Source organism: Eptesicus fuscus, chromosome 7, assembly GCF_027574615.1.
Source record: "Eptesicus fuscus isolate TK198812 chromosome 7, DD_ASM_mEF_20220401, whole genome shotgun sequence".
Taxonomy (NCBI): domain Eukaryota; kingdom Metazoa; phylum Chordata; class Mammalia; order Chiroptera; family Vespertilionidae; genus Eptesicus; species Eptesicus fuscus.
Window position 1 is genome coordinate 15,482,410 of NC_072479.1, and position 27,087 is coordinate 15,509,496.

At 41.3% G+C, this 27,087-nt stretch overlaps 1 protein-coding gene across 1 annotated transcript in view; it reads right to left on the minus strand.

Annotated features, from left to right (window-relative positions):
* ERC1 (ELKS/RAB6-interacting/CAST family member 1) overlaps positions 1-27,087 on the minus strand; it is a 534,404-nt gene that overhangs the window by 117,741 nt on the left and 389,576 nt on the right. Inside the window, exon 16 of the mRNA XM_054718763.1 lies at positions 12,222-12,366. Within this exon, the coding sequence (XP_054574738.1) occupies positions 12,222-12,366 (145 nt within the window). The remainder of the gene's footprint in view (positions 1-12,221; positions 12,367-27,087) is intronic.

Consider the following 27,087-nt stretch of genomic DNA (forward strand, 5'->3'; position numbering starts at 1 on the left):
GTGGAGCAACCAGGCCGGCAGGGGGGCAGTTGGGGGCAACCAGGCTGGCAGGGGGGCAGTTGGGGGTGACCAGGCAGGCAAGAGGGGGCAGTTAGGGGTGACCAGGCTGGCAGGGGGGGGGCAGCAGTTAGGAGCCAGCGGTCCCGGATTGTGAGAGCGATGTCTGACTGCCGGTTTAGGCCCAATCCCTGCGGGTTCAGGCCTAAACCAGCAGTCGGACATCCCCTGAGGGGTCCCAGATTGAAGAGGGTGCAGGCTGGGCTGAGGGGACCCCACCCCCATGCATGAATTTCATGCACCAGTACATATATTATATAATATGTATATAATAGTAATAGTATTTTAATACCAGAATTATTTGTAAGGGTAATTTAGGGTTACTAGCACATAGGTCTTCAAACTTGGTAGCTTAATAATCAGCCTATCTGATTTCAAATACTGAGCTCTGAATTAGAACTCTCTGCCACACCACTATTCATTAATCCAGTCAACAATTTCTAAAATAATTGTTGAAATGAGAAGGCATGGTTTGATATAAGATGGGGAACAGATTTTGACCTGTCAAGATTATAAATTAATTAAAAAATTGAGAGTAATCCTTTATGGTAATTTATATATTTTCACTGTAATTTTAAATAAAGATTGATTAAAGTACTATTTATCATGGGAGAATTATGAGATCATTAATAATATGGCTGAAGGCTACTGAAATCTCTAACCAAAAGCACACAATAATGGCAACACATTTGGTGTAGTGATTAGCAGTGTCAACACTGAAGTGATGTGAATTGTTCAGTCACTTACAAGCAATGTGACTGGGCAAATTATTAACTCTCTCAGAATCTCCTCGGTAAAATGAGGATAACTATACTTCAAAGGGCTACTGTGAAGACTAAATGAGTAATTCAGTAAAGCACTCAAAACAAGGCTTAGCTCAATAAATGTTAGATATTTTCATCTGTGAGATGACTAATGGCATGAATACTGTTTTCTAGAAAGGCACATAGTAGTACAGATGATTCAATTTGGTCATGTAAATTGCCCATGTAAAGGGCACTCAGTAGTAGCCAATGTAGTTTATTTAATATTGCTCCTCTTGTCCTTGAATGCAAATATAACTTAATTCCACACTCACTTTTAATAAGTATTCACATTAGTTCAAAAGAGATCAAAAGAAGCAGTCAGGGTATGTTTTGTGGAATATACTTGTCTAATTCCCACCAAGAGAAGTTTAGTGGGGGAAAGGAGAACCACCCTGAAACCAATCTTTGTAGATTTATGCTTAATGGGATCCTCAGACCAAGGTCAATGAGCACAGGAAACAGTTATAAATCATGCCACCTGAAAGACCTAGAAGCAGCAGAAAAAACACACACCACAAAAACCCAGACACAGACAATAGTATGGTAATTGCCAGAGAAAAAGAGGGTGGGGGAAGGTAGAAGAGGGCAAAGCAGGAATAAATGGGAAGGAAAGAGACTTGATTTTGGGTGGGGAGTGCACAATGCAGTGTGCAGATACCTTATTGAGTTGTACACTTGAAACTCCAATAAATTCAAGAAGAAAAAAGAAAAAGCAGTAGAAACAGGAGGGGCACAAGCATAGGGGCAGGAAACCTAGGTTAATTTATTTGCATTGAGACAATTCAAGAAGGATCAGGAAACTCAAAAGATTTATAAATTCCCTGTGGCATCATAAAAGGCAGCAGTCTGACAATAGGAAGGGCAAGTTAGATTTGATGCTAGAAAAGAAGGGAAGAAAGAGTCTTAACAAATTTTTGTGAAGAATTTTCCTACATCTGGAATTGATGACAAAAAAGATGGAACAGATGGATGAAAGAAGACTGTGAGGAATTCAGATTTCCCCATATCTCCCAACCTCTGGACTTCACTTAACTTCAAGCAAGCAGAACTCATCAAAATATAACATTTCTTTGTATGATACAACAAGGTTTAAAAGGATAGTGAGTAACCATGGTCCTTTTTGTAGCTTCAAAATGAAATACTTGTTACTTTCACAAAATAAGTAAATTCCTATAGACAGATTTAAACAATCCTTACATATGTGTTTTCTTATGGTTTATAATTGCTTCTTTTAAAACTATTCCTAGCCCTGGCCAGTTTGGCTCACTGAATAGAGTGTCGGACTGGGGACTGAAGGGTCCCAGGTTCGATTCTGGTCAAGGGCATGTACCTTGGTTGCAGGCACATGCCCAGTAGGGGGTGTGCAGGAGGCAGCTGATCGATGCTTCTCTCTCATCGATGTTTCTAACTCTCTATCCCTCTCCCTTCCTCTCTGTAAAAAGTCAATAAAATATATATTAAAAACAAATTATTCCTAATGTCAGCAATTATTAGATAACTAGAGGCTCGGTGCACAGAATTCATGCACTGGGGGGGGGGGGGGGTTGTCCCTCAGCCCAGCCTGTACCCTCTCCAATCTGGGACCCCTCGAGGGATATCCAACTGCCAGTTTAGGCCTGAACCCACAGGGATTGGGCCTAAACCGGCAGTCGGACATCCCTTTCACAATCCAGGACTGCTGGCCCCTAACCATTTGTCTGTCTGGCTGCCTGATTGCCCCTAATCATTCTGCCTGCCAGCCTGATCATCCCCAACTGCCCTCTCCTGCAGGCCTGGTTGCCCCCAACTGTCCTCCCCTGCAGGCCTGGTCCCCCCCAACTGCCCTCCCCTGCAGGTCTGGTTGCCCCCAACTGTCCTTCCCTGCAGGCCTGGTCGCCCCCAACTGCTTTCCCCTGCAGGCCATCTTGTGACAATGTGGTGGTGGCCATCTTGTGACAACATGGGGAGCGGCCATATTGTGACGTGAGGGCGTGAGGGTCAATTTCCATATTACCTCTTTATTATATAGGATATAGCTATAGGTAAATATATTGATTTGTCAAAACATGAAAAATAACTTTAGACCTTAAAATACATATTATCTATCCATCCAATATTATAGATGAGGAAGATAAAACCCAGAGAGGGTAAGTTAGGCAGCTTGTGGCCTGGTTTATATTTAAACACACACGCGCGCGCACACACACACACACACACACACACACACACACACACACACACAAGTTAGTTGCCAACACTCATATAAAAAGATTTATAGGTAAAGGGGGTCATAAATACAAACTTTATAGATAAATAAGTCCTGGGGATATAATGTACAGCATGGTGACTATAGGAAATAGCACTGTATTGCATATTTGAAAGTTGCTAAGAGAATAAATCTTAAATATTCTCATTATAAAAAAAAACTTTGTGAACTATGTGTAGTGATGGATGGTAACTAGACTTATTGTGGTAATCATTTCACAATATATACATACTAGAGGCCCAGTGCATGAAATTTGTGAATGGGGGGGGGGGGGGGTTTCCCTCAACCTGGCCTGCACCCTCTTGCAGTCCGGGACCCCTTGCTCTTTACTGCCTGCCTGCTTGCTGCTCCTTACCACTCAGCTTTCTGCTCCTTAGCGCTGCTGCAGAGGCGGGAGAGGCTCCCGCCACCGCCGCTGCACTCACCAGCCATGAGCCCGGCTTCTGGCTGAGCGGCGCTCCCCCTATGGGAGCACACTGACCACCAGGGGATAGCTCCTGTGTTGAGCATCTGCCCCTGATGGTCAGTGCGCATCATAGTGACCAGTCGTTCTGCCGTAACAGTCGCTTAGGCTTTTATTATATGGATATCAAATCATTGTTGTACTCTTAAAACTAAAATAATGTTATATGCCAGTTACTTCTCAACTGAAAAAAGATTTAATATAAACATCTGGATTCTCGGGAGGGGGAGGGGGAAATGGGTGTTTGGGTAACACAGGGCCCACATTTTGAATGGTAACAAGCTGGAATTCCAATGGCTGCCTCTATACACAAAGCACATGGCTCCTACTTAATCCCAGTTCTCTCTCTCCTATTGTCTTACACACTTCACTCACTTTTATTTATGACTAGAGGCCTGGTGCACAAAATCCGTGCATGGGGGGGAGTGTCCCCTCAGTCCAGCCTGCACCCTCTCGCAATCCGGGACCCCTTGGGTAGGGTCCCTAGGCCTGGCCAGTGATCAGGGCCTATTGGGGCTTTCTTCCCCCCAGCTGCTGGCAGCTGGCCCCACCCCCGCCCCTGCCGCTGCCACTGCTTGCCATCTGTGCAGCACTGCCCCCTCTCCTCTGTCACCGGTTGCCTCTCTCTGCAGGCAACAGGCGTGGGGTGCGATCGCTTGGCTGGCCTGGGCCTCCCTCTGCGGGGTGATCACTGGCTGGCCCTGCACACTTGCCACAGCATCACTGGCCGGTGGCCTGGGCCTCCCTCTGTGGGGCAATCGATCATGGGGCTCAGATTGATCACGGGGCCCCCAGATCAATCGCCCCACAGAGGGAGCCCCGCAATCGATCGCCCCAAAGAGGGAGGCCCTGCCCACCCAGCCGGGGCTCCGTGATCAAGGAGCCCCCCCATCCCCGATCATTTGCCCCACCGGCTGGTGGCCTGGGCCTTCCTCTGCGGGGTGATCGTGGGGTGATGGCAGGATCCCCTGACCAATCGCATCACACCTGCCTTGGCTGGCCTGGCACCAGTGCGTGTCATAGTGTGGTCGTCCGGAAAGTTGTCTGGACATTCGTTCTGTTGTTCGGTCGTTTGGTCTGTTTGCATATTACGCTTTTATTATCATAGACAGCTGCTAGGTCCAAATAGCCCTGGGGTTAGGTGCTCTAAGGGGTTTGAATAGTACTTTGTAAGCTGTGAAGTGATGTATATTAGTTGATGGTGACATTACTGCTCAAGATCATACACTAAGTTATCAGCAGAGCTGGAGCTAGAGCTCAGGTCTCTTGACAGTCAGTTTAGTGCTATTTATATTGTATCACTGCTTCATACAAACAAGAAAACAAGACATCAACAGTTATAGGAGGGGGATTCCTATAACTGAAGAAACAGACACACCAATGAGAATAATCTGGCTTAGAATAAATAAAACTAACAATTGTAGTATAAGTGAATAGTTTTTCTTTTTCTTTCCTCCTCCCTCTCATGTTTCAACTTAGGTCCAAAGGAGGATAAATGTGTGAGTGGAAAAAAAGCACAGAATTGTTTTGCTAATGACAAGAAAAACAACTGATTTCATGGCTATAAAATTTCAAACTACAAAGATGCGTCTTGAAGTAAAGATTAAAGATTGAGCTGAGGAAGTAGAAGGCAATTCCAGAGGTGAGGACAGTAAATGGAAAACGCTTTACATCGCGTTCCTTTCAAATAAATCTGGATACCATCAGCAAGAAAAATCTAGCTGATCTTAATGTTTGTAGTGGTTTAGAGGAACAAGTATATATGTATAGTGATTTTTAATATATAAAAATCTAGACTTGAAGGGAGAAAAGATAATTAAAAAGAGATTAACATTTTTACCTAAGTCAATAAGAGCTGTAAAGTCACTAAATACAGCTTGAATTGCAATCTTACTCTGTCCCCTTCTAAATACTGTAACTAGACAAAAGGCTTTTACCTTCTATGGTCACAAAACAGTAGCCACTATCAAGAGGTAATGTCACAGAGGACAGCTGGAAGGGTGACATCAGTGTATGCAGCAAATACAAGGGAAAAGGTACTGTCAGCTGCAACCTAAAGGCTCCTCCGGCAGTGCTAACACAGTGTGTTCTCTGAGGAATGTCTGCTCAGTCAAGCAAAAGGTAGCTGGCATCATACATGTGTGAGGAACAAATGGATACTTGAATGCCCTCAAAGGCTGGTCTCATTATCAAGAATTTAAAATGCTTAGTGGGATAGGTAAATGCCTACTACATTTTACTTTCCACAAACAGCTTCTGTGGCACTCAAGCTACTTTAACACCTGCTACTTGTTATTGTTTTTCTCTCTGTTCACTAACAACTCAGGAGCTCTTTGTAGCTGTACTCATTACTATTCTCCTTTTACAGAATGGAAAATAGTTTTATTGTCCGCATTCCAATTTTAGATGTCACTTTTAAACTAGTTTTAATAGTGTGATAAATGGTTTTTTCCAGTGGTTCCAGAATTGGTGACCAGGGCCCAAAGCTAGAGATTAAGAAGAGCTAAGCAAGCCACATTATAAAGACAGCTCGCTAAGAGGTGGCAGAAAAAGTACTGCTGTCCCCCAGTCCAACATGCCAGCACATGCCTTTTTGGTTTTGAGGCTGGTGTGAGGATGATGCTAAGATGGGTAGAAGAAATCTTGATGTCACGGAGAGTATATATTCACACACAGAGGGCTCCCTTTGTCTAAGCCAAGTGAGAGGGGCTCAGAGAACTCAATCCTAAAGTGTGGGTGTGAGTGCAAGAAAAGGAGATTGGCATCTCATTCCTTTGTACCTACTTAGGCACCAGACATGTTGATGTGCCTTGTGCTTATCTGAGGAGGAAAATACACTGAGGCTAGATGGCAGGATGGACAGAGAAGTACTGAGGCTTGGCAAAAATACATGAGTTTCCTGTGGGTCAAGTGACATTACAGAAAACAATCAGGCTTGTGTCTTTTGGTTCTACTCTGACCCTAGGGCAGTGATGGCGAACCTATGACACGCGTGTCAGTGATGGCGAACCTATGACACGCGTGTCAGCACTGACACGCGTAGCCATTTGTGATGACACGCATGCCGAGGATGAAACATTTGCAAAATAATGTTTTTTCCTCAAAGTGACACACTACCCGAGTCATGCTCAGTTTTTTGGCGAAGTTTGACACACCAAGCTCAAAAGGTTGCCCATCACTGCCCTAGGGGGTCAGCGTTGGCCGGAAAAGCAGCATTAGAGTACTGCAACAGTATCAGAGGCCCCCAACCCCAAAGGCAAAAGAAACAAGAGGAACAAGAGAACATCACTTGTCCCTTTCCTACTGCAGGCCCCTCACATGAGCTGAGTAGGGAAGAAATGAAATGAATTCTGATTTGTTGTCTGATCTGCTTTCTGAGGTCATAGATTTAAATAGTCTTTTCTAGAGTTTAACATAAATGTGGAATCACACAGTATGCATTTTTCTATGTCTGGATTTTCTTGCTCAGTGTTTTTGAAACTCATCCACATTGTTGTGTGTATTTGGAGTTCATCCCTATTTATTGCTGAATAGTATTGCATTGTATGTATATACCATGGTATGTTTTTCATTAACTTGTTGTAGCCAACCTTCAAGACAGCCTGCAATGTTACCCATCTCCAGTTATCGAAACCATCGTGTTGTTTCCTCCCATACTGTGGAGGGTTGGTCTAGTATGTGATCAATAGGATAAGGCAGAGGTGATGATAAGTCACTCCTGAGACTATATTATAAGAGACATTGCAGCCATTTTTGTAGTTATTCCATAATTCTGAAAAGTTATACTAGTTAGGGATCTAAAAAAGAGGCATGTGTGCCAATGGAAAAGTCACAAAACTAGAAAGTGAGAGAAATAGAATGTATGCTTGGGAGTTATAATTTTCCTAGTGATGACAACTTTGGACAGGTGGGCATTTAGATGATGCTCTATCAAAATGTAAGATTTAAGAAAGACTACATTTAAAAAATGCTACATAAGAGTTGTAGTATTAAAAAAAAACACAGGTAGAGAAAGGATAAAAAAGTAGCACTGTCCTGTTGATCTAAATCCTCTGGGAAATACGTTCTTCCTCAGAGGAGGAGAACACAATGCACTAGCTGTGTCATTCTGAACACAGCAGTCTGTTGAAAATTGAACTTGTTGGAAATGACTGAGAACAAGAGCCACAGTTACTGAAATGCCACTTCCCTCGATGAACCTGCATCACCTGCGGCATGCTTCTCACTATGGAATGGCTATCTTTGAAAGGGAACAGATGTGGGGAGGGATCTAAGTGCTTTAGGTTTGCTACCTTATTTAATTTCACACCAACCCTGGGAGGTAGGTAATGTTGTCCAGATTCTAAGATGAGGAACATGAATCTTAAAGAAGTAATCTGTCTAACTGGTAAAGGGATAGCTAGAATTATAACCTAAGTCTGATTAGTTAACAGGCTGTTACTAGGAAGAAAGACATTTGTTTTCCATTAATACAATATGAGACAATACATAGTAGATGCTCAGTGAATATGAAATGAATGGCCAAATAAATCACAGAATGCAGGATGTTTTGCTGAGGCTGTCGGCAGAAAAAGATGGGGAGGCCAGGGACTATACCGTCTACAGGATGGCTTTGCCACATGTTTAAGGGCAACCAGTATTTTAAGCACTAGACTGAGGGATTCTTTAAGGAAAATATTGTGTCTACATTTCTCTTGTTCCTAGAAAATGTTGAAATAAAACAGTATATTGTCTGGCATTTAATATTAATGCAAAGGATTACAAAATTGTAGTTGTAAATGAGATTGTCTAGATTCAAACCAAATCAATTTTGGTTTATAGCCTTTATCATTTAATGTTATCTTTACTTTTAAAAAAACAGGAAAGAAACCACCTAGCCTGTCTTGAAAGGCCCAACCTGCCCATGACATATCTGTACAGAGCACACAGGGCAGAGCCAGACTTCACACTACCAGCAAATACAACATGGAGGCTGTAAAATTCTTGAGGTAAAAAGAAGAAAATAATGCTGAGGGAAAGGCCCTTTTGTGACCAACGCTGTGGCTAAACAGACTGTATTAATGCTTTCCAGGGTTCTATCCGAGTTTACATTAAATCCAGAGCGGGTACTTGACAATCACAGTGGGGGCTTCTTCATGACTTATAATCGGAACACACTGGTTGGCACCCACTACAGCACATCTGGAGTTTGTTAGACAACCTTTAGTTTTTATGTTTGCCATTTGCCCTGGCTCCTTCCTCTGATGCAGCCTATCCAAGTGCTGCATTACCATGAATGAATCAAGGAGACAAGTTACCCTGGGATGCGTATGTGTGGGTATAAGTAAATCAGGACCATCTTAGAGGGTGACCGCAAAATCTGTAAATCCCTGTTGCTTCACCTCTTTCTGACAACAGGAATCACACATGAATGCCAACAGCCCATCAGGCAGTGGCAGGTCCATTTACTGAAAAGCCTGGTCAGTGCTGACTGCTTCCTTATTAGAAAATGCCTTTAGATTGAGACATTCCAGCAATTCAAGGTCTAGAAGCTTTAAATTAAAATAACATTGATGTCATATCCACTTTCAAAAAGTTAGTACACACTTAGAGGAATTAAAGAATCAAAACGTATTTGGCAAGACCAGTTTCTTCTTGCTCACAGCATCTAAGACACATTTTTAAAAATTAAATTTATTGGGGTAAGATTGGTTAATAAAATTATATAGGTTTCAAGTATACAATTCTAAGATACACCATCATATATTGCATTGTGTGCCGAGCACCCAAAGTAAATCTTTCATCACCATATATTTGGCCCCCGTCACCCTTTTCTACCCTCCCCAGTTCCTCTAGTAACACCACACTGGTGTCTATGTCTCTGAGTTTTTGTTTATTTGGTTTTCTTGTTTGTTCATTTGTTGCTTTCTGTTTTATATCCCACAGATGAGTGACATCACATGGCTCTTGATGTTTTCTGTCTGCTTATTTCCCTTAGCATGATGTCACAAATAAGACGTGGTACATAAATACAATGGAATACTACTCAGTCATGAGAAAAGATAAAATACTGCCAGGCACATTTTGAGAGGGCAGATATGTGAAACTTTATATGGAAGGGAGACAGAAAAACACTGTTAGGAAAGACTCCTAAGAACTACTTTATCTTTCTCCATATATAGGTCACATCACTACAAAATATTCAGGGCATATAGTTAGATGTAAGATATTAGGAATTTTTCAGTGACTCCTTCTAATATTATAAATTCATGGATTAATTAATATCATAACTCTTATCTATTGAAACCATATAGTCTCGAGAGCCAAATCATCAAAAGCCACTGTGAATGAGATACAGTATTCTAGTCTGCTAGACTTGTTATTCTACTTTGTGTCTCAGGGTGGAGGGAGCATGATGAATGTAATCATATGTCTGTATTTTTAGGCCTAACTACTACTTAAGAGAACTGATATTGCTAAATATATATACTCACAAACTAGTGAAAGTCTTTCTTCAGCAATATCCTTCTAATTCATATTGTCAGCTCCCCCTCCCTTTATTGAGGTATAACTGACACATATAAATTGCATATACCTAACGTGTACAATGTGGTGCTTTTTTTTTCTTTTTCTATTTTTCTGTGGTGTTTTAATATAAGTATACTTTGTGAAATAATTATCACAATGAATAACTGACATTTTCATTACCTAACATGGTTACTTTTTTTGTGTGGGGTGAGAACACTTAAGATCTATTCTCTTAGCAAATTACTAATAATAGACAAATATGCAAATTGACCGTACCTTCGCTACACCCAAGCCACGCCCACCAACCAATCAGGACGAGTATGCAAATTACCCCAACAAAGATGGCACTAATTTGCATATCAAGACAGCGTCGAAAGAAGCCAAGAGCTGCAGAAGGGAGTAAAACTTCGAAGAAGCAAGCAAGCTGGGGGGGGCGGGTGGGAGGAGAAGGGAGGAGAGAAGTCAGGGCCGGGGGCGAAGGGAAAAGCAGGCGGGCTGGTGGAGAAGGCAGGGCGGGTGACAAGGGAGGAGCGGAGGTGGGGCCGGGGGCAAAGGGAAAAGCAGGCGGGCTAGAGGAGAAGGTGGGGCGGGCGACAAGGGAGGAATGGAGGCGGGGTAGAGTACAGCAGGAAATCCTATTGCAGGATTTTTCCTGCAACGGGAACACTAGTATATAATACAGTATAGTATTATTAACTGTAGTCACCACACTGTACATTAGATCTCCGGAACTTTTTCATCTGCGTAACTGAAACTTTGTACCCTTTGACCAGCATCTCCCCATTTTCCCCACCCCTTAGCCTATGGCAATCAGCACTCTATCATATTATCAGCTTTGATAAACCAAATTTCAACTTTGAACTACTGGATAGATTATCTTTAATAAGCACATTTTTTTCTGTTTTACTTAACAGGCATCCAAATATTGGATGATGTCCTCTTCTTGTGACAAATTATTTTAGGACACTGGAAAAGTTTTCTTTCACTTGTAAATGAGCAATGGGTTGTTTCTGCTGCTCATCTATCTATACTATAGAAAAGGGACATCTTTTGGTATTTTCTCAGCTTATTGTGTAAATACTGATTCGTATTAAGTTGAATATTACATGTTATGCCAAAAATGGTATCAATTGATAACTGATCACCCAAAACAGAAAAGAAGAAACCCTTTCACTTGAAAAACTCTTTCTCTAATTACTTCAGGCGGAAGAACAAATCTGGGCAGCCTAAAGGCACAGAAAATGTGACTGAGAATGCAGGAGATGATAATGGAAGATGGGATTGCAGGCACTGAAAATCATACAGGAACGGCCAATAAAGAGCATTAATGATACAGAAGGAGACTCAGTTTTAAAAATTCAGCTTTCTCCTTAATTTCAAAGATGAATTTTTTCTTCTAGTTTTAAAATTGTGGTAAAATATACATTAACATAAAATTTACAATTTTATCAATTTTAAGTGTGTAAGTTCTGTCCATTAAGCATATTTACACAGTTGTGCAAACATCACCAAAGGACAAATTTGTAGCTTTTATTTTCACAGATCAAAGGTCTTACAGAAATATTAATCATTAAATTTGAGGAGGGTTTAGGTTGGAAAAGGGCAAAACTTTGTTCTTACCTTTAGAGACTACCCAGCCCTGAATAACTGAAAATCATTTAAATAACAATATTTAGTGCATTCTGTAGTAGGAACCTAATTGGATATAAAAATAAGCCTTTTCCATTTCAAATGGGCAGAATTTCACTAATTTCATCCAATCATTGCGCAAAATTAAAAAACATTCTCATAGAAGACTTGTGATATTTTCTAAACCAATACTCTTACAAAAAATACTCAGCATTCACTAGACATAGCCAGAGATTTGTGAAGATGAAAATCCCTGCTTATGAAGATTATGCAATATACAGATGATATACCATAGAATTGTATACTTGAAACCTATATAATTTTATTAACCAATGTCACCCCAATGAATTTAATTTTAAAAAGATATGAAAGTCCTAAAAAAACAAGAAAATTAATTAGATACAAAGATCAGATGTCTTCTATGACAAGAAGGCCTAATATGTAAGCCAGTAAAGACATGGGTGGAGAACTGTGTGAGAGTGGTCCCACTACCCCTCCAGGCATTTAATTTTACCTGCTGCTTGAGTTGCTGCACCAGACGATCCTTCTCCCGCTTTAGTGCTGCCACTTCCTCTTGGGTCTTTTTCTTAGAGGATGAAAGTTCCAGAAGAGCTATATTGGCATCTTTTTCACTAATGGCAGCCAGAAGAGCTTCCTGCCTGAAAAAGAAAGAAAATGCCAAGACTTTCATTTAATCTTCACAATTCTTTGAAGTTACTATTATTACTACCCTCATTTTGTGGGTGATGAAACTAAGGCTTAGTGAGTTTATGTGACTTGCCCACGTTTACACTTGAAGTTAATGGTGCAGCCAGGAATCCCATTCAGATTTTTCTGACCCTAAATGTCTTTATCATGTTGTTATACTGACATCTCAATGAAGAGTTCCTAGATATAGTTAAACTTAAACAGTAAACAAGATTAAATGTTTTTTAAAAGTAAGAATAATCTTGTCAATTTTTGATAACTATTCAGTAGCTTCCATGCAAAACAAGACATTATTGAAACTGAAAACTTAAAAAAAAAATCTTCTGAGGATATGTTTTCATTGCTTTTTAGAGAGAGAGGAAGGGGGGGGAGGGAGGAAGAAGGGGGAGAGGGATAAAGAGAAAGAAAGAGAGAGAGAGAGAGAGAGAGAGTGCGAGCGCTATTGAGGAACACAATCTAGGTATGTGCCCCAACCTGAAATCGAACCCGAAACCGTTTGGTATACAGGACGACACTCCAACCAAGTGTGCCACCTAGCCAGGGCTGAAAACATTTTTATGTATAGAGTGTGTAACAAACTGTAACTGTTACAAAATAGGATTTAGAAAATCAGTCATCTGTTTCTGGGGCATTCTGAATGTCTATAATTCTTTTTTATCTCATTAATGCAAATAAGTTTCCAGTCATGGCTTTATTTGCCAATGATCTGTGCACTTTGAAACAGTAATTTAAGCTTTATAGATTCCTTGTGATTTAGCTAACTACTTTTTGGTTAATATACAGGAGGAAAAGAAGGTGGGATTTAGTAGGGGGTGAACATGAGAAATTTACAAAATAATCAGAATGAAGTTGGTGAATCTCAGTGTCTAAAATGCATTCCTCAATAGCTCATCTTTTATGTATGTCATCTGTAAGAAGACGGATTTGATTTACAGGAATTATGTGACCTGAGCTTTTGACTCAAGGGAATGATGAATCTGAGAATGCATTTCCCAAGTTTAACGTGGCTTCCGTCTTTGTTAAGATAATTACTAGTAAGCTTTAATAGCAGTCATATGGAAGAGGTTTAGTTTAGCCAAAACTGGAAGACTATATTTTGAATATTCTGACAAGAATATTTTGCATTTTAGATGGGTAGGTCTGGGGAACTCTGAACAAGCAGTACTAACAAAAGGAGAAGGTAGATTAGTTTATATTATGGAAATGAAGATTTGTTTAACTAGTCTCTGCTGTTGGAAGGGGAGATTCTTAATGACCTCAATTTAACTTTCTACTGTTCCCACACACCATATAATTCTGAGATATGGCAGATGGCTTATCCCATGAAGCTTTAAGTCAACACCAAAGGGATAATGACAGTCTAAATATATCCACTGACCACTTGAAAAAAATATGTTAAGTGGTGAAATGAGCTTAAAGGTGAAGGAGTTCAAGATGGTGTCACAATGCCATTTCCTGTTGATTGCCATCATCTGTTCCTTTTTGGGAAGCTCAGACTGACAAAGTTGAAATGAGAAATGTGCTTTCTCAGTTAGGGCACTGCCTCTCTGGACACTTTTAGCAGCAGGGAAAGAAAAGATGAATGAAAGATAAGATTATTCTATTTAATTAGATCTAGTCATGAGCACCTTTGCTGAATGCAGGATACAAAGGTGAAGGGCTCTCAGTGCCATTCTATGCTTAAGAAAAGCATCATAATATGAAATAGTAAAATTATTCTGTATTGTTGAAGCTTTGTGACTAAGTTCCAAATTCTTTTATATATGGTATTCTTGGCCAGCTAGTGTAGTACAGTTAATCTCTGGGGTAAAATGTCACATTCTCAAACTGTAATATGATATAACAGGTGATAATTTAGATTGTAAAACTTAAAATATAGGATGTGTCACTGGGGCAGAGCCATTGAGATGGCTTATTAATAAGATATATACTTTGAAGTCTTTTTTTGTTTTATATACAATTCAAATAGAAATTTTATTATGTCTATTTATCTTATATTAAGCATTGACAATATACTATGAACTACATATAATCAAACTTTCTCTCCCATACCCATAGCTCTCAGCCTCTAAAAATCCCCTAATAGATGAACATGCCATTGTCTTTTCCATTTTAAAATTATACTCTTGACACTGATTTCTAAATGTGAATGTGCCTAAAGCGGGCAATTTATAGTCAAGAAAATAAAGTGTTTTGATCACATATTGTACTTATACTCATGTAAACGCTGTATGATGTCAGTAACTTTTATAGACATATTAGCTTTTAGGTGTTCTTTTTTAAGTGTTTGGAAAGGGATGGAGATAGTATTGTTCGTTTTGTCCATAATTTTGGTAAATTTGAAATGGACAGATAGGAGAGAACAACCTCTTAAAAATTGAAAGTTAGGTAAGAATATAAAAGCTAATAAACAGCAACAGCCATCTAACTTCTAGGGAATAAGAAAAATTGTTCCCTGCCCTAGCTGGTTTGGCTTGGTGGATAGAGCATCAGCATGTGAAGTGAAGGGTCCTGAGTTCGATTCCAGTTAAGGATACATGCCTGGGTTGCGGGCTCGATCCCCAGTGGGGGGCATGCAGGAGGCAGCCAATCAGTAATTCTCTCTCATCATTGATGTTTCTCTCTCTCTTTCCCTATCCCTTCCTCTCTGAACTCAATAAAGAAATATATAAATATAAAGAAAAATTGTTCCCTTAATACATCTGATAGAAAAGACCATATGGTATAGTTGAGCTTATGTGATTGTTTTAAAGACAGCACTCAAAAAAGTGTCTAAACTAAAAACTTTGTTAAGAACAGGAAATGGAATTCAGAGTGAAAAAAAGAAAATTGCAAAAGCATCTTATTTTAGTAGCTACCGATGGTTAATACAATTTGCTTCCATGAAAAATTTTCTGATAAAGTGTAAAATGAAACTACCCTTGAATAATAGAGTAAAAATAAGTAAATATGTACCATTTGTTTTATACTTATTATGTGTTTATTCACGTTTAGTACTTTGTAGGCAATGACTTGTTTACTTATAATGACAACTCTATAACGTAGATACAATCATTTCTTCCACGTGGTAGATAAAGAGACTGAGAATAAGTTGGAGAAGAAAAATTAATATGCATTCATTGAAGAAAAATGAAAAGATAAAGCAAACTATAAAAAGAAAATAAAAATACTAGAAATAGTTCCTTTTTAAATCAAAGTCAATTGCTTGAGATCTGGAATTCACCTATTCTAATTCTAACATAGTTTGAAGAAAATGAACCTTGATGGGGATTAATAATTGACTTCAAGAGGTTTACCAAGTAAAGGCTATCCACAGAAAAGGAAGACTGGCCATTCTGAGTTCATTTCCCATGAGGCTCTAGGGAATAATATAAGCAAATAAAATATATGGATGCCACAAACCCACAGCAAAATAAAAACTGCAATGCTCCTCCTGTCAAACTCTCCGTCTTCTGTTAGTGTTTTTTCCTCAGTTAAAAAAAACATTGCAAATGTGGACACAGAACCTACCAAAGTGATTAGAAACCCCCTACTGCATGACTAACATGCCGTATTAACTGCAAAATGAGTAGGTAGTAGCAGAAATCCAACTTTAAGTCATGAAAGTGGTCTATTCACTCCATCCCTGGTGCTTTAAACTACCTGCAATTTCTAATAGAATAAAGATGTTTCTAAAAGTATTCTGCTGTGGAATTAGAGCCTCAAGAAACAGTAAGACCACCTCCTCTGTTCCCTTCCCCCCTCTGTTCCCTTCCCCCTCCTGTTAAATTTCAGTAACAGGAAGCAAATATCCAAGGCAAATGGAGCTCAATAGCCTTTTGATAATTCCTGAATCCTTGAGAACAACACATTAGCTTTCTATCACTAGTCAATAAGAGATATAATCAATGTTGGAACGATGATGGTTAACAATTTAAGAGACTCCTATACTAGTATATGTGTGTGTATGTGTTTAACAGAAATGAAAGACACAAAAGAAGTAAGAATGAAGGGATGTTACCAGGATTTTACTTTTCTTTCTTACTGGGTATTTTCATGTTTCATAAATTGCATAATTCTGAAAACATCAGGAAAGATCAGATAAAAGAATGAGATAAGTAGCTTTAGGTGTATTATTTATGGTCATAGACATGTAATCATAGTTTATTCTAATTTTAAGATACATTTAAAATCTATATACTTAAAAAATTAAACTTATTGGGGTAACATTGGTTGATAAAATTACATAAATTTTAGGTGTACAACTTAGTAACACAAGATCTGTATATACCCTATTGTGTGTTTACCATCTAAGGCCTGATAACTCTTCTGTCACCTTATATTTGACCCCTTTTACCCTCTGCCCTCTCCTCATCTCTTTTCTCTCTTGGTAACCACCATTCTGTTGTCTGTATCTATGAGTATGTTTTGTTTGTTCAGTTTGTTGCCTTTTATTAAAAATCTAGATTCTTTTATTGATGCTCCCTTGATTCTGATACCTCCTTTACTTGTTATTTAACCAATTAACTATCCAGAGTGAACTGTAAACTACCAGGATATCTCCTCCACTCTTTCAACTCATTTCCGAAGAAATCCTTTTGATTACTCTTTTCTCCAGATTCCCTTACAGAGATCTCAGAGTGTGGCAGACACACTACCTTAATTAAACTCAGTGAAAACCAGTCTGTAGGTGATCCTATGTGGGCAAGCCTGACTGAAAGGCCTGATACTTCAAACTTTGGTCCCTGAACATCTTATGATTGTCTCTCTAGGGCACCTTTATTTAGATACTACTTATAGATACTTTTTTAAAAAAAATATGTTTTATTGATTTTTCACAGAGAGGAAGGGAGAGGGATAGAGAGCTAGAAACATCGATGAGAGAGAGACATCGACCAGCTGCCTCCTGCACACCCCCTACTGGGGATGTGCCCGCAACCAATGTATATGCCCTTGACCGGAATCGAACCTGGGACCCTCCAGTCCGCAGACCAATGCTCTATCCACTGAGCCAAACCGGTTTCGGCATTATAGATACTTTTTATGTAAAATGTAAACACTAAATAAAGTCTAACGTCCATCATAACAAATTTCTCTTTCCACGTTAACTGAATCAGTATATTCCTAGGTCCACAGACTGACATTTAAATAATTTGATTTTTTTCTTTGTTCCCCATAACCAATATTCCAAGATTTGTTGGTTCTTCCTAAATAATTTTAATGAACCCACTGCTTTGGATCTTTGGCATGTTAACTGTCACAGACACTACCATACTTTAATCATGGGCCTATATTATTCTTAAAACCCCTTCTCTGATTTCCCTATCATTCTATACTGTCCTACTCTTCCAATGTCATTTTTATCAGGTTTTGTACAACATCAAATGCTATGGCCTAATATTTGACCACTTATAATGTTCAGTGTATTTATTCCTCATGGTTCACCAAGGACCCTGTGTAACCATGTTACATGTTTTTACTTAAGTTTATGCTACTCTCTCTACCTGAAATGCCTATAGGTTTCTCTCCTTGCCTGCCTGCTAATTTCTCTCCACTCAGCTTTCCCTTTTAGCATTAGATATTAAACAGGCATTTGCTCTGTAAATGTCCTTCAATTCTTCTACAGGTGCAGAGTGTGCTTCCCCAACTATATTATGTTCATGGCTTAGGCCTTTAAAATTTTCTTTTGGCTCCCTGTTGTTCGAGGATACAGTGGGAAGGTGACTGTCAGCAAGCCGGGGAGGGTCTCACTATAAACCAATTTCCCACTTGCAAGACCCATCTTAAAACTATCCAGCCAATAAGATTAAAAATGGTGGTAGATAAGTGGATGCTGCAAGGACATGCTCCCAGGAACAAACTGGAATTACAACTAAAATACAGAAAAACTTCCTGAATAATCAATGGAAAACTCACAGGAGAGAACCCAGATATCTGAGGACCCAAAGTGGAGACCACACAGAGAATCGTAGGAGGGGTGGAGGCGTGAAAGAGCTGGCCGGGCACCCACAGATGGCAACTAAAATCCCAGAGAGATATCTCAGCTGTGGGGGGTTGCCACTGAGAACTCTTGGATTGAATTCCCAAGCTGGGACCCCCAGCAGAGAGCACCGAAACTGAGAAAGGAACCCACATAACATTTGGCTTTCAAAAGCAGCAGGGTGCTGTCTTGACAGGGAGTGACAGGCACCCTCTTAAAGGGCCAACACACAAAATTCCCTATGGAGCCACCCACCTTGTGCTCCAGCAGAGGGAGGGGGAAGTGGACTGGAGCTATGAGAGCAAAAGCCAGGACTGGGGACTTGGAGGATAGAGCTCAGAAGGCAGACACCCAAGTTTCCTGGGCTGAGTCATTCCCTCACACAGTGGAGGACATCATTCCCACATACACAGTTGCCTTGCCTGGGGGGAAGACAGTTGACACACCCTATTGGAAAATACCTTGCCCTGAGGCTACTGAAGAGATTAAAAATAACAATTAGCCTCCAGGCAGAAGCAACTGCCCCACCCTGTTGAAAAAACTCTTGCCACACCTGAGGATGACTGCCTGCGGGCAATTCAAGTAGGAATCCAATTAGTCTATAGACAGAAGTGGTCTCTGGAGGCTTTGAGTCTTTGCCTGATCTAATTAGTCAGAAACAGCCTTTAACACTGTCCTGCACTAGAGATTGAGAGGTGTAGAGGATCTACCTAATACATAGTCACAAACCCAAACAGACAACCAAAATAAGGAGACAAGGAAACAACCCATAAATGAAAGAACTAGAGAATTCTCCAGAAGAAGAGATAAATGAAGCAGAGATAAATTTATCTGAATCAGACTTCAGAGTAATGATGGTAAAGATGCTCAACAGCATGAAAAAAGATATAGGAACTATGAAAAAAGAACAGTCTGAGATAAAGAATGACATAACACAAATAAAGAACACATTGGAAGGAATACACAGCAGATTAGGGGGAGCTGAGGATCAAATCAGTGAATTAGAAGACTGAGTTGAAAATATCACTCAATCAGAGAACCAAAAAGAAAAAACAATTAAAAAACAGGAGGACAGCTGAAGGGAGCTGTGGGACAATGTGAAATGTACCAATATTAGAATAGCAGGTGTGCCAGAAGAGGCAGAAAGGGAGAAAGGAATAGAGAATGTGTTTGAAGAAATAATAGTAGAAAACTTCCCTAACCAGGTAAAGGAAAAAGTCACACAAGTTCAGGAGGCACAGAGAATCCCAAGCAAGAAGAACCCAAACAGGCCCACGTCCAGACACATCATAATTAAAATGTGAAAAATTAAAGACGAAGAGAGAATCTTAAAGGCAGCAAGAGAAGAGAAAACTGTCACCTACAAAGGAGTTCCCATAAGGCTGACACTTGATTTCTCATCATAAACTTTACAGGCCAGAAGGAAATGGAATGAAGTATTCAAGGTAATAGAAAGCAAGGATCTGAGACCAAGATTACTATATCCAGCAAGGCTATCATTCAAAATAGATGGTCAAATAAAGAGCTTCCTAGACAAAAAAGGCTAAAGGAATACACCACCACCAATCCAGCATCACAATAAGCGCTAAAGGGAATGCTATAATGAGAAGAAGAATCAGAGAGAGAAAGCTAGCCATACAGAATTAAAATGGTAATAAATAAGAACCTATCAATAATAACCCTAAATGTAAATGGATTAAATGCTCCAATCAAAAGGAATAGTATAGCTGAATGGATAAAAATACATGCATGACCCAACTATATGATGTCTACAAGAAACCTACTTCAAAACAAAGACACATGCAGCATGAGAGTGAAGGGGTGGGAAAAAATTTTCCATGCAAATGGAAAAGAAAAAAAAAGCTGGAGTAGCAATACTCATATCTGACAAAATAAGACTTTAAAATGAAGATTATCACAAGAGACAACCAAGGACATAATACATAATATTAAAGGGACTGATCCAACAAGAGGATATAACCGTGGTAAACATATACACACCCACTATAGGAGCACTTAAATATATAAAAAAACTTATAGAGGACTTTAATGGAGAGATTGACAACAATACAGTCATAGTAGGGGACTTTAACACCCCTCTGACTTCACTGGATAGATCTTCCAGACAAAAAAATTAACAAGGAAACAGAGACTCTGAAGGACACACTGGATCAGATGGATTTAATTGACATTTATAGAATACTTCACCCAAAAGCTGCAGAATATATATTCTTCTCAAGTGCACATGGATAATTCACAAAGATAGACCACATGTTAGGACACAAAACAAGTCACTACAAGATCAAAAAGGTTGAAATCATATCAAGCATCTTCTCAGATTACAGTGGAATGAAATTAGAAATCAACTACAGTAAAACCCCCCCGAAACATCCAAAAACATGGAGGGTAAATAGCATTTTATTAAACAATGAATGGGTTACCAATGAGATCAAGAAATAAATAAAAAAAGATCCTGGAAACAAATGAAAAGAACACACAACAACCCCAAATCCCTGGGACACAATGAAAGTAGTCCTGAGAGGGAAGTTCATAGAATTATAGGCATACCTCAAAAAAAAAACAAAACAAGAAAAATCAGCAATAAACTATTTAACTTAAAGAACTAGAAAAAGAACAACAAGAAAAACCCAGAGTGAGTAGAAGGAAGGAAATAATAAAGATTAGAGCACAAATAAATGACATATTGACTAAAAAATATATATAAACTAGAGGCCCAGTGCACGAAATTCGTGCACTGGGGGTGGGGGTGGGGGGGTGTGCCCCTCAGCCCAATTTGCACCCTCTTCAATCTGGGACCCCTCAGGGGATGTCCAACTTCCAGCAGTCGGATATCCCTCTCACAATCCGGAACCGCTGGCTCCTAACCACTCACCTGCCTGCCTGCGTGATTGTCCCTAACCCCACTGCCTGCCTGCCTGCTCACCCCTACCTGATCTCCTGCCAGCCTGATTGCCCCTACCTTGTCCTCCCCTATCAGCCTGATCACCCCAAACTGCCTGTGCCTTGGCCCCCATCTGGCCTCCCTCTGGAGGCACCACCCCCATAACTCCAATGCTGCTGCCACTGCAGCTGGTTATGGCTGCCTGAGCCTTGGCTTTGTAGCCACTGCGGCTTTGTCTGGAAAGATGTCCAGAACACAACCACTCTAATTAGCATATTACCTTTTATTAGTATAGATTTGGGGACCATTAAAACCATGCAGAACTTGAAGAAAACACATGGCCCTGGTCAGTTTGGCTTAATGGAGAGAGCATCGGCCTGTGGACTGAAGAGTCCAGGTTTGATTCTGATCAGGGGCACACATGCCTGGGTTTTGGGCTCAATCCCCAGTAGGGGGCCTGTGGGCGGCAGCTGATCAGTGATTCTTTTTTTTTTTTAATATATTTTATTGATTTTTCACAGAGAGGAAGGGAGAGGGATAGAGAGCTAGAAACATCGATGAGAGAGAAACATCGACCAGCTGCTTCCTGCACACCCCCCACCAGGATATGTGCCAGCAACCAATGTACATGCCCTTAACCGGAATCGAACCTGGGACCTTCCAGTCCGCAGACCGACGCTCTATCCACTGAGCCAAACCAGTTTCGGCTGATCAGTGATTCTTATCATTGATGTTTCTATCTCTCTCTCCCTCTCCCTTTCTGACATTTTAAAAATATATATTTTTTAAAGAAAACACATGAGCTTCACTTTGGGCTTTGTCATCTTACAATATCCTTTGTGCAGTGTTTTAACTTCCCTCAATTTTCCTTTACCCACCTTTAAAGTGCAATCTATTTTGGGGAAGATGATCAGGAAAGTGATTCCAATGGGTAGAAGTTTTTTTTGGAGGGGATGGGTCATGAAGATATTTAAAAATTGAGCATGGTGATGGTTGTACCACTCTGAATTTACTTTAAAAAACCAGTTCATTGTACACTTTAGGTGACATGTACAGTATATGGATATTTCTCAACAAAGCTGTTCTTTTATTTCTTTTTAAATAAAGACCAGTCTTATAATCAATTGCAGATGTTTACAGAGGCCCCTCAAGATTTGCTCACCATGTCCCAAATCACGGCTGTGATTCCCAGTTGCCTCCAGTCCTGGTGGATCTGGATGGTGTGGTTTGCAAAGGAGAAGGTGGCAAGAGGCTTATGGAATTTCGGCAACCCCATTCCCCCGGTCTCCTCATAGGGCACCAGGGCCATTCCCACTGTGCCAGCTCTGCTCCCTTTAACCTGTTGGGCAAAAGAATCCTGCGTGCTCTGGCCAGAAAGTGCATTCTTTCTTAGGTGGCCCGGATGCTTTTTTTAAGGTTGTTTTATGGATTCAAAAGAATAAACAGAGATGTGGAAAGCTTTTGTCAAAATCCTTTTACATGGTTCTTCCAGTGTCATGGGAAATGAGATGTGGCTCTGAATTCATCCCAAAGTGTGTCTTTGGGCAAAAGCACCCAGAACGGCACAACTCCTGCAGAATGCCCCACACACTTTGCTGTCAGGACTCAGGGGGGCTTGAGGGTGAGCGAGGCGGCGGTGCCAGCACAGGACCTGGGAGAAGGTAGCGCTTTCTACACTGCCCAGGCCACGTGGACTACAGCAGTACCCGCCCAGGTGGGCAGGGTGTTTCTGCTGTTTTGTTTTGGTCTGGCCTCCACCCCGTCAGCCACAGACCTGTGTCTGCACTGAGACTGAATGCTTTGATGGCCCTACTTTTTGGTGGACAGTGGATGCACTCCCAGAGACTGGCAGTTAGACTCTGGTGGCTTCTGAGTCCCTTGTGGGGAGAGCCCGGCCCTAGGTCAAGAACAGACTCAGGCGTCCTCGGCCAGGAGGCCTCCTTGGGCTAGGGGCCGCCACAGTTTGAAGGCTGGCCATGACCTCAATCCTGGCAGGGGTCTCCTCTGGGGTGCTGGCAGGCCTGGGCTAGGGCTGCGGGAGGTTTAGAGGCTGGTCACACCCCCGATCCTGGTGGGGATCTCCTCTGGGGGGCTGGCAGGCCTGGGTTAGGGTCACTGGCGGTTAAGAGGCCGGCCACGCCCCCCCGGGTCGCGATGGGTCCCGGGACCCCCGGGAGGCTGCTGGCCGTACCCGGCCACGCCCCCCGGGTCGCCATTGAACCTGGGACCCCCGGGAGGCTGCTGGCCGTGCCCGGCCACGTCCCCCGGGTCGCCATTGAACCTGGGACCCCCGGGAGGCTGCTGGCCGTGCCCGGCCACGCCCCCCCGGGTCGCGATGGGTCCCGGGACCCCCGGGTGGCTGCTGGCCGTGCCAGGCCACGCCCCCGCGGGTCGCAATGGGTCCCGGGACACCGCGGAGGCTGCTGGCCGTGCCCGGCCATGCCCCCCCGGGTCGCGATGGGTCCCGGGACCCCGCGGAGGCTGCTGGCCGTGCCTGGCCACGCCCCCCCCGGGTCACCATTGAACCTGGGACCCCCGGGAGGCTGCTGGCCGTGCCCGGCCACGCCCCCCCGGGTCGCGATGGGTCCCGGGACCCCCCGGGAGGCTGCTGGCCGTGCCCGGCCACGCCCACCCGGGTCACGATGGGTCCCGGGACCCCCGGGAGGCTGCTGGCCGTGCCCGGCCACGCCCCCCGGGTCGCCATTGAACCTGGGATCCCCGGGAGGCTGCTGGCCGTGCCCGGCCACGCCCTCCCGGGTCGCGATGGGTCCCGGGACCCCGCGGAGGCTGCTGGCTGTGCATACCACGCCCCTCTAGGGTTGCCATCACTTACCAGGACCCCCGGAACTAAGAGGATTTGGCGCCGCCATCTTGGTTTTCTCAATGGCCAGTTAGGCCTCCCGGAGTCCCGCCCCCAGCCTCTGCAGGCCCAATCATGGGCATAGCGGAGGTGCGGTCAATTTGCATGTTTCTCTATTATAATGTATACATACAAAAAATTAATGAAACACAAGAGTTGGTTCTTTGAAAGGATAAACAAAATTTGTAAACTATTAACCAGATTCATCAAGAAACAAAAAGAGAGGACCCAAATAAATAAAATCAGAAACAAAAGTGGAGAAGTAACCACAGACACCACAGAAATACAAAGGATTGAAAGAAAATACTATGAACAAATATATGACAACAAGCTGGACAATGTGGATGAAATAGACAAATTCCTAGAAAAATATAATCTCCCACAAATGAATTAGGAAGAATCAGAAAACCAGAATAGGCCAATAACAACTGATGAAATAGAAGCAGTAATAAAAAAAACTCCCATCAAACAAAAGTCCAGGTCCAGACGGCTCCACAGGGGAGTTTTACCAAACATTCAAAGAAGAACTAACACCTATACTCCTCAAACTATTTCAGAAAATCCAAGAGGAAGGAACACTTCCAAACTCTTTTTATGAGTCCAGCATTATCCTAATTCTAAAACCAGATAAAGACATTACAAAGAAAGAAAATTACAGGCCAATATTCCTGATGAACATAGATACTAATATCCTCAACAAAATTCTAGCAAATCGCATCCAGCCATGTATTAAAAAGATCATACACCATGATCAAGTGGGATTTACTCCAGGGATGCAAGGCTGGTACAGTATTCGCAAATCAATAAACATGATACGTCACATAAACAAACTGAAAGACAAAAATCTCATGATCACATCAATAGATGCAGAGAAAGCATTTGAGAAAATCCAACACCCATTTTTTATAAAAACTCTCAGCAAAGTGGGAATAGAGGGAGCATATCTTAACATGATAAAGGCCATATATGACAAACCTACAGCCAACATCATACTCAATGGGAAAAAACTAAAACATTTCCCCTAAGAACAGGAACAAGACAGGGACGCTCACTCTCACCACTCCTGTTCAACATAACACTGGAAGTGTTAGCCATAGATATCAGACAAGAAGAAATAAAAGGCATCCAAATTGGAAAAAAAGTAAAACTGTCATTATTCGCAGATGACATGATACTATACATAGAAAACCCCAAAGACTCCATCAAAAAACTGCTAGACTTAACAGATGAATTTGGCAATGTAGCAGGATACAAAATTAACACCCAGAAATCTATGGCATTTTTATACACCAATAATGAACTCACAAAAAAGGAAATAAAAAAAACAATCCCATTTACCATTGCACCAAAAAAACTAAGATACCTAGGAATAAACTTAACTAAGGAGGTAAAAGACCTGTACTTGGAAAACTAAAGGACATTGAAAAAAGAGATAGAGGAAGGTATAAACAAATGGAAGAATATACTGTGTTCATGGATTGGTAGAATCAACATCATTAAAATGTTCATACTACCCAAAGCTATCTATAGATTCAATGCAATCCCCATTAAGATACCAATGGCATATTTCACAGACCTAAAACAAACTCTCCAAAAATTCATCTGGAATAAAAAAAGACCCCGAATAACCACAGCAATCCTGAGAAGGAAGAACAAAGTTGGAAGAATCACATAGCAGGTATCAAATTATATTACAAAGCCACGGTTCTCAAAACTGCTGGTAGTGGCACAAGGACAGACATATAGACCAATGGAATAGAACAGAGAACCCAGAATTGACCCAAGCCATTATGCTCAATTAATATTTGACAAAGGAGGCAAGAGCATACAATGGAGTCAAAACAGTCTCTTTAATAAATGGTGTTGGGAAAATTGTGGACAGATACATGCAAAAAAATGGAACTAGACCACCAACTTACACCATACACAAAAATAACCTCAAAACAGATAAAGGACTTAAAGATAAGATAGGAAACCATAAAAATCTTAGAAGAATCCATAGGCAGCAAAATATCAAGACGTATGTCATAGCTGTATCTTTACAGATACAGCTCCCAGGACAATGGAAACTAAGGAGAAAATAAACAACTGGGACTACATCAAAAAGCTTTTGCACAGCAAAAGAAACCAACAACAAAACAACAAGAAAGACCACTGCATGGGAGAACATATTTGCCAATGCTATCTCAGATAAGGGTTTAATCTCCAAAATTTACATGGAACTCATACAACTTAACAAAAGGAAGATAAACAATCCAATCAAAAAATGGGCAAAGGACCTAAATAGGCACGTTTTGAAAGGACATACAGAAGGCCAAGACATATGAAAACACTAGAAGCCCGATGCACGAAAATTCACCCAAGAGTAGGCCTTCCTTCCCCGGCTGCCGGCACAGGCTTCCCTCCTCCAGCCACCAGCAGGGCACCCGGGACCCGGGCTGCTTCCCTCCGGCCCTGGCTTCATCAGGAAGGATGTCTGGAATGACGTCTGGTCTAATTAGCATATTACCCTTTTATTATTATAGAGATGCTCCAAGTCACTAATTACCTGAGAGATACAAATCAAAATGACAATGAGGTACCATATCTCACACCTGTCAGAATAGCTTTCATCAACAAATCCATAAACAACAAGTGCTGGTGAGGATGTGGAAAAAAAAGGAACCCTCATGCACTGCTGGTGGGAATACAGACTGGTGCAACCACTGTGGAAAACAGTATGGAGTTTCCTCAAAAAATTAAAAATGGAACTCTCATTTGACTCAGTAGTCCCACTTCTAGGAATATATCCCAAGAAATCAGAAACACCTATCAGAAAGGATATATGCACCTCTATGTTCATAGCAGCACAATTTATAATAGCTAACATCTGGAAACAGCCTAAGTGCCCATCAGCAGATGAGTGGATTAAAATACTGTAGTACATCTACACACTGGAATACTACACTGCT